At 40.2% G+C, this 8457-nt stretch overlaps 2 protein-coding genes across 2 annotated transcripts in view; one reads left to right on the plus strand and one right to left on the minus strand.

Annotated features, from left to right (window-relative positions):
* Window positions 1-1252, minus strand: part of LOC108539832 (beta-defensin 106) — a 3501-nt gene extending 2249 nt beyond the window's left edge. The window contains exon 1 of the mRNA XM_017888769.1: window positions 1192-1252. Coding sequence (XP_017744258.1) covers window positions 1192-1240 — 49 coding nt within the window. The 5' untranslated portion in view covers window positions 1241-1252. The remainder of the gene's footprint in view (window positions 1-1191) is intronic.
* A 2477-nt stretch (window positions 1253-3729) lies between these two features.
* Window positions 3730-5662, plus strand: LOC108539837 (beta-defensin 105). Its single transcript, XM_017888777.1, has 3 exons — window positions 3730-3851; window positions 4192-4233; window positions 5496-5662. Exons 1-3 carry the CDS (start codon window positions 3782-3784, stop codon window positions 5618-5620), a joined length of 237 nt encoding a protein of 78 aa, XP_017744266.1. The 5' UTR covers window positions 3730-3781; the 3' UTR covers window positions 5621-5662.
* The last annotated feature ends 2795 nt before the right edge of the window (window positions 5663-8457 follow it).

Genomic DNA, 8457 nt, shown 5'->3' on the forward strand with positions numbered 1-8457 from the left:
AATTATATAATAATTATAGTAAATAATTATCTATAATTTTATAATTATAGTATTATCTAATAGATAATTTTATAGTATATAAACATCTTTTTTTGACTAATTATATAATAAGTATGAGTGATCTGAAAAAGATACCTCTGGCCAGTTTCCAACATGCACATCAAAGCCAGTGGCCTGAATACAGCATAGGTCACTGTGGGTCCTATATCCTCGTGTCCTGACACAGAATCTCCTCTCACAGACTTGTCACAAAACAGACCAGAGCTATGAGCAGCTGATGTGAAAAGTTGAGCATTACACATGGGATCGTATATCACTGGCATCTGGCACAAATTGGGACTTACTGTGGGTTCTGAGAATCCCTTTCTTTAGCTCTCTGGTGGCTCACATGAGCCTAGTCTCACACCTTAATTTTGGAGAGGATACAATTGGAGCCATTGGAGATTCCCGGGAGCAGGAGAAAGTGAAGGGAGTTTTGATATGGGAAGGGCGTCTTTAATGCCTCTTACTGTGGCAGGACAGTTGGGCTCCTACCCTGGCTTTGTTTTGGTTATCTATATGACTCTGAGAAGCAACCCATCTGAGGCACAATTTCTGCATCTGTAATAAAATTTGTAAAATGGACCTTCAAACCCAAAAAGATTTTCTCTAACTGCCATTAAATTAGAGATAGGACAGAGTTTTCCTTAAAGGCACTGGCACTGGAAGACTAGATGCATTTTATGTGAAACTCTCATCACAGTACGTGGCTTGATGACATGTGATTAAGAAATGGCAGTCCAAGTTATGCTGCTTTACCTGTTGCCATGACTGGCATGGATGCATAGGTGTCTCTAAGCTCAGATCCTTACCTCTCTCTCCTCCTTACCTGTCTCAATCTCTACCGTAACTATATTTTAAAAGGTTCATAGACTGCTATCCTTGTTTTTAATTTTTTTTCAATTTTTGTTTTTGTTAGTGGCATGAGACTGGATGCCAAAAGACATCTTTCCTGGCCTTCCTTTATTCTTTCAAACCTGTGACAGCCCCTCCTAGATGAGAATGTAAAATGCAAAGGAATTACAGAAGAGGCATTGGGGGATATCACTTCTTGTAGTAGATGGGTTGATCACACCCAGGCGTTCACTGAAGGGGACCCTCTCTCTGGGACACCACCTCCGATCACCTTCCCTGTAAAGATGCCCATTTTACCTGGGGTCAAAAAGAAGAGCACAGCAAAGAGAAAGAGGAAAGTCCTCATGACTGGGAGCGTCTTGAGAGATCAGCGCCGTGTCCGTGAGGAAAGAGCAGCAAACATCCACATTTATACATTTCTCCAGACCAAGTAACATCTTGATCAGTGAGGCTTATCAGAAACGAGAGGATTTCCATGCTCTGCTGCGCAGAGCCCAGCCAACCTCAGTGGGTGTCACGCAGTCTACAGCTTATCATTTTTTCTGATTCTGGAAAGTTTTCAAGAAGGAAAGTGGGGATGAAGGGAGGACAGAGTAAGGCAGACACAGAAAAAGTAAAAAAATCTGGAGTCCAGCAGTTTGGTTTCTAATCCTAGCTGTGCTCCTGAACAGCTTTTGGTTTACTCATATGTAAAATGAGAGTAATTATACAATATCTCAATGCTTCAGTTAAGAGCTGATGAACCATAGTGGGGTGGAATCTGAATTCCAGATTCAGTCTTTTTGAGCTTTGCAAACTTGGCAAGGGGCTTGACCTAAGCATATATTTGTTATAAAAATGTGAATCTTGCTGTATGCTGCACGCTTTTTGTGCTGGGTCCTGCCATGCTGCCCACCTGTATCATGGCACCGTTGGCACAGCAAGGGGCTGGTAACCATCATGCCTTGCCCTAGACACTCAGGGCTTAGACACTCAACTTCAGTCCTTTGTATATTCACAACCAGGTCACTGTGAGGTGGATGGTTGCTGGAAGGGGATAGTAAGGGGGAGGCCAGGTGGGGCCCAGGGTGCCAAAAGTGAGGGACGAGTGGCTAAGAATACTCCCAGGAAGGTGAAAAGGGAAAGGTAGTCTGGAGTGCACATAAGCCATGCTTCCAAAGTCTCAGAGCATGCTCCACTGTCCCATCAGACTTATTTACAATGCATATATTCAAAGGTAAAGTTATTAAGACTTTCAAAACAGTGACTGCAGAGCATTAAACCCCAAGTTGAGGCAGAGAGCTGTGACTGCACTGGGCATTTACCTAGGAGGTTGGTCCTGATGCAGGCTATACAAAATGCCTAAAAGCTGAAAGCCCGGAGATTCAGCCCTATCCCCTATGTATACAGGCATTAGCTTGGATTCTGAATCTGAATTGTTTGCAAGTCACAGTAGCAACATAAAAATGAGTGCCTTCCTGCATAGGTCAGAAAAGGTTCATAGTGAATTAATGAACTTGAAAAAAAGTTTACAGAAAACTTAGGTTCAAGGCTGAATAGAGAGAAATGTGCAGGTAGTACTAGTGATAGTAGCCAGGAACTCTGCTAAGTACTTTATATACCTTATCTCAGCAAGCCTCTTAAATGCTCTGTGACTAAGTACCATAATTATATCTTCATTTTAAGGGTTAGGAAACTTGAGGTTCATCAAATTAAGCAACCTATCCAAGGTCATATACTTCGTAAGTCGTATACTTTGTAGTCTATATTTTAAAATTTTTTTACTTTACATTACAGAAATGAAGAACAGAACATCATGTAAATATAGGCAACAGGGTAGGAATAAGCAGAACTTATTTGAGGGGAAGATGGTATAAATCTTGCTTTTCATTCCACTTTTTTTGTGTGTTTTTTTGGTGTTTGTTGTTGTTGTTGTTGTTGTTGTTTTGAAACAGGATCTCGCTCCGTTGCCCAGGCTGGAGTGTAGTGGCATGCTTATGGCTCACTGCAGCCTAAAACTGCTGGCTCAGGCGATCCTCCCACATCAGCCTCCCAAGTAGCTGTGACTGCAGGTACATACCACTGTGCCTAGCAAATTAAAAACATTTATTTATTTATTTATTTATTTTTGTGGAGACAAGGTCTCACTGTGTTGCTCTGGCTGGTCTCAGAACTCCTGGTCTCAAGCAATCCACCTGCCTTAGCCTCCCCAAAAGCTATGATAATAGACATAAGCCACCCATCTGGGCCAATACCCATTTCCTTAATGAATTTAAAATATGCAGTAATTATGGCTTTGGTGTGTGAAGTGGTATCTTACAGGAAAGGGGACTCAGAACTAACTTGACAAAATGATTGCTACCCCTCCTTTTCTCCCTGTGATACTTGTAGACAATAAAAATGAAAGCTAGAAAAGTGAGAGTTCACATTTATTGAGTTCTTACATGGTACCAGGCCTCCTTCTAAGCATTCCACATGTTCAAAACGCTTTTGCGTTATAATCATACTAGATTCTTACAAAACCTTGAGAGGCAAGCAGAATTTGTGAGTGGGTTCTTATCTTCTCCCAGAAAACAGAAGCTGGAAGAGATGAAAGGAGTCACTAGCTTCTGGCCCCTGCATTAGTATGGTGGAAACTAGCGTGGCCCCTGCTCTTTCAACCTCTAGCCTGGTGTTCTTTCCACTACACCAGTTAGACTCCCCAAAATAAAAGGCTTTCTGGATGCCAAGGGTTATTATCCATGATATCATCCCTTGATCCTGGGAAATGGAGCATATAATTGTGCTTTTGTTGATTCGCTTCACTGATCAAGAGCATCTCCCCATTACTTTTAAATAAAAATGAGCCTCTCATTTGGGTCTTCTCAAGGAAATCCCAATCTCTATTCTGAAGAGTCTTCCCTAAAAGATGGCCCTGATCAGGAGGACATTTTATTTTGTATTTGCCATGTTCTTCATTTTGGTTCAACAGCCATCAGGTAAATAAAAATGGATGGGATTTTGATTGGGCAGATTATAAAGCCTGATGATTCTTCCATGTTTGACCTTAATGGTCAAGCTCTCATGGTGCCTGTCATGGGAATTTCTTAGACCTACAGTGACATTTTCTAAGAGCAAACTGCATATAGTATATATTTTTTGTAATTTGTTTTTGCTGGTTACCTGGAATGCTGGCCTTGAGAAATAGAATAAAGATTGCAACTCTGTGATCTATTGTCTCCTGATATACCATGTCACACGTGGAGTTGGGAATGTTTTATACAGTGTTAATTCCTGTGTTGATTTTAATTTTCAAAATGTATTTTGTTTTGAATTTAGGGTGCCAGGCAGGACTTGATTTTTCCGAACCATTTCCATCAGGTAAGTTAAATATCTTCTATATAATTATTTTTTCTCTCAGGAACTCTGGCTCTGTCAGCTCTCTCTGATGTCTGGAGACAAAGAGGGGACAGAGATAGTGGTGGAAACAGAATTGTCTGAAAAACCAGTTCACTAACTTGTCTTCTTCTCTTTTTCTTGTTCCAAGTATAATATTTGGATATATTTGATTTCATAGAAAAATATCTTTGTGACTGGACTGTAATTTGGCCATAGAGATTTGGACTCAGTGGCTTTTCCCACTAGCTGTTGGTGTTCACTAAACCAAGTTCTTAGATTTAGTCTTGTACCAGCCAATTAGCACTGCTCTGTGAACATGCCTGCCCATCTCTTGCAAGCTCTGCTTCTAAGTCTGGTAATAATATATGTCACAAATGCATGAGGTTAGTTGATGGAAGCTCAAATTAAAGAGTGAGGTTGCTTCAATGAAAACTCAGCACCATTGCAGAAAAGCTATTCATAACGAATAGCCCCCAGATCTTTTCTTTTTCTTTGAAGTCATCTTACACAGAAAGAGAGCACGTTGTAAACAAAACTAAAAGAAATATTGTAGACAAAGTTGAAAAGGTTTTAGACAGAATTTCAAAGTAATAAATATTAAGGTTGCTATTAGTACTTGAGTGTTTGCTCTGTACTAAGCATCCTGTTAAAAACTTTTCACGGAGTTTGTCATGTAATCCTCAAAACACTCCTATGTGGTAGGTATTATTATAAAAAAATTTGCATATAATATTCCATTTGATCCCTAAACTGATTTAAAAATGTAGTCAGGTGCTTCTAGAATGGCCACTGGACAAATGAGAATGCGGACCTTAAGAACCTGGCGATTACTAAGCCCAAACAAGAGTTGAACCTAAGTTTCTTAACTTCATCTTCAAGGAGCTTTTCAAAACCGCAATATACCCCTCCCATTTTTGTCTAGCAAACTTCACAGTCATATCAGGTATGTATTTTTATAGTTCTGTAATACGTATGTCTCTTTGTCTGCCTGTCATTTACTTTTGATCCCTGCAAGATTATAAACAGATAGTAGGAATTGTGATGATCTGTTGCTTAAAAACTAACTCTCCCCAACTCCCTACTGCAAAAGGCAGGACCTCTTTTTGAAAACTCTGGGCTCGTTCTTGAAAATATTCTTTGTAATCATACATACGAACTCTCCCTTCTTTTTGGTGGTTTTTGACCTCTTCCCCATTTCTAGACATTTTCTGGAAAGCTCCCTCAGCAGCTGTTTCTTGGCACAGGTAAGTTTGCTGTCTGTGAGTCGTGCAAGCTGGGTCGGGGAAAATGCAGGAAGGAGTGCTTGGAGAATGAGAAACCCGATGGAAGCTGCAGGCTGAACTTTCTCTGCTGCAGACAGAGGATCTGACAAACCAGACCAGCACACTTATGGCCATAGAAGCAGGCCTGGATATTCAAAGAAGTTCAAGAGAAGTTATGTGGTTTATCCAAATCACACAGTGAGTGAGTCTCAGAATCAGTCTCATTTCTTTCTCTCTTTGTTTTATTTTCATTTTATTGCTTATTTTTCAAAGATGACTTTCTTTTTTTTTTTTTTTTTTTTGAGATGGAGTCTCACTCTGTCACCCAGGCTGGAGTGCAGTGGCTCGATCTTGGCTCACTGCAACCTCTACCTCCCGGGTTCAAGCGATTCTCCTGCTTCAACCTCCCAAGTAGCTGGAACTATAGGCTCATGCTGCCATGCCCTGCTAATTTTTCTATTTTTACTAGAGACGGGGTTTCACCATGTTGGCAAGGCTGGTCTCGATCTCCTGACCTCAGTTGATCTGCCCGCCTCGGCCTCCCAAAGTGCTGGGATTATAGGAGATGACCTTTAAAAAAAATGTGTACCTAGTATCTGCTCAGTCAGATACCACTACTATGTATTTGTAGAGTACCTTATAATTTATGAAATATTTTCCATACTTCTCTCATATGACTCATGATTACCTTATGAGGTAGGTTTTATTGCTCCTATTTATATTTGAAAATATTGAGGCTCAAGAGGCTGTCAGTTCTTCAGAGCCATAGCTAGGATCCAGTAACTGGTGTGTACATTGCTGTCATGTTCTGTGTATCCATCTGTATGTACTAACTATGTTAATGGAGTAATAACTCTATCAAATACATTCTTTTTATATTCACATTGTTTCTTGGTTTGTCTACTGTCATTCATTGATTCTAGTACGTATGATGTATTTACCTGTGAAAGAAAATGGTTAGAGATTAACTTAAAATGTTCAACACAGAATGTACATAAATGGTTGACTGTATAACTTTTGCCTTGTGAAATAAAATCCAGCTTCACAAAATAAAGGTCAAAATTACCAGCCCTATGACCAGTGACTTAAACTTGGTTACTTAGTTTTAACGTATGAGACCAAGCAATGTTTTGTTTAACATTTGGGCCTATTATTTGTCTCTTTGTGCTCAAATCTGTTCCTTGTTTTTTTCTGCTTTGCTGAGTAAAATAGGAACTATTAAATGCAAACTACATTTTCTAGGCTTCCTGACTTCTGGCTAGTTTTGGTCAATGTAAGTGTCTCCTAGGAGAATGGAAGACTGAAGAAGGGAGGGCAGTGTGTATTTCTCCCCGACTCCCTCTCTTCTCCAGCAGTGGCTCTTCCCACTCAGCAAAGCCCCTGCTTTTCTGTCTTCTGCTCTCACTTGGCAGTCCCGCCGCAAGTTTAGCTTCTGCCAGCCAGTGCTGCTCCCAGGCTCACACAAATCCTTCCGTTTTTCCTCAAACCTTAGGGCAGTGGGAGATTTCAGCTGTGACTATCAGTAAGTTTGCCTCATTGCTCCCGCTTTGCATTGTCATCTTTTCCAACACTTTATCTGTACGTATTAAATTCTTTCTTTGGAACTATCCATTGGGGGAAACCTTTTAATGCTTGATTGATTCAATTTTTAGATTCATTCTATTTACATATGATCCACTGTTCTCCAAAAAAGATTTGAAGCACAGCCCTCAAGAAGCCTAGAATGTTTCCTACATTTTTACAAGAATTACCCCAGGGAAGTGGGAAGTAGGGTATTTGGTCTTAAGAGTCCAGTTCACAGTAATTATCTGCTTGCAGATGCTCCTCCTCCCCAGGTCTCCACATTGCAAATGCAGCTGCTAGCTTACAGAACACCATGAAACTGGAATACTACTTACTCATTTCAAATACTGCATTGCTTTATCTTAAAAAAAAAATGCTCTGGAACCTAGTTGAAGTTTCTTCTAATGAAAGATTCATGTGAGTGTCTCAGAGTCATACAACGTGGTAGACCAGTAGCGGTGCCCTGATAATGACCTCATGTAGCATCCAGATGGCAGCTGCAGAGGACGCTTCCCACAGGTGCTCACCTAGTCACAACTTATCCCCTTTTGTGGCAGGCCAGGTCTCACTAATCCAAGCCTCCATAACAACTGTTTTAGTACTCACTAAGTGGTTAAATTAAATATTAAAAGCTTAAAAAGCCAGTGCCCTCATATAAAGGCTGGAATGTAACAAAATCCCACCAAGAGTTTTGCTTAGGCCTTTCCTGGGCCTTAAAGCATGACAAAATAACGAAAGAGTTCTTAATAGGACTTGTTTAGGATTAAACAAGTTTGTGGGAGATCTGAAGGAACTCCCTAAACATCAGTGATTTAGCAGGAGACAAGATCAGGGTAATAACCCCAGCACCTGGACCCATTTTGATTGAGCACATTTACTGAGGCTCTAGAGGAAGGTGTTCAGGACTCAGACCTTAGGTATAGATTAAAAGAAGTTAATAACTTAGGTCTTTAGATGAATGCACACTTACACATAGACATACAGTTTAAAAGGTATATAAGCTCTGGAAAACTTTGTGATTTTAGTTGGTCTAGTGATAATTTCCAGGCCTTCTCCCTGTAACTGGTTGCAGAAATAAAAGCTCTCTTCCTCCCCAGTTTATTTGCATCTCGTTATTGGGCTGTGAGAAATAGCAGCCCAACCCTCAGTTTGGTCCGGGAACACTTTTTCTTTACACTTTAGATTCATGGAAACAAAGAAGCTGAAAGTAAAAGGATGGAAAGAGATTTGCCATACAAACAATAACCAAAAGAGAGCTGTAGTGGCTATACTAATAGTGCACAAAACAAACTTTAAGAGACAATTGGTACTAAAGACGAAGAAGAGCATTTTATAATGTTAGCGAGTTAACCCATCAAGATAATATAACAAGTATAAACAC

This window comes from Rhinopithecus bieti, unplaced genomic scaffold, assembly GCF_001698545.2.
Source record: "Rhinopithecus bieti isolate Rb0 unplaced genomic scaffold, ASM169854v2 scaffold_2113, whole genome shotgun sequence".
In the NCBI taxonomy this organism is placed as follows: Eukaryota; Metazoa; Chordata; class Mammalia; order Primates; family Cercopithecidae; genus Rhinopithecus; species Rhinopithecus bieti.

What these genes read in the sequence shown, in the direction of transcription:
- LOC108539837 (XM_017888777.1), top strand. Translation starts at nt 3,782, where the DNA reads ATGGCCCTGATCAGGAGGACATTTTATTTTGTATTTGCCATGTTCTTC. An exon ending in TTTGGTTCAACAGCCATCAG is followed by an intron (nt 3,852 to 4,191) that starts GTAAATAAAAAT and finishes TTTTGAATTTAG; the next exon opens with GGTGCCAGGCAGGACTTGAT. An exon ending in TTCCGAACCATTTCCATCAG is followed by an intron (nt 4,234 to 5,495) that starts GTAAGTTAAATA and finishes TTCTTGGCACAG; the next exon opens with GTAAGTTTGCTGTCTGTGAG.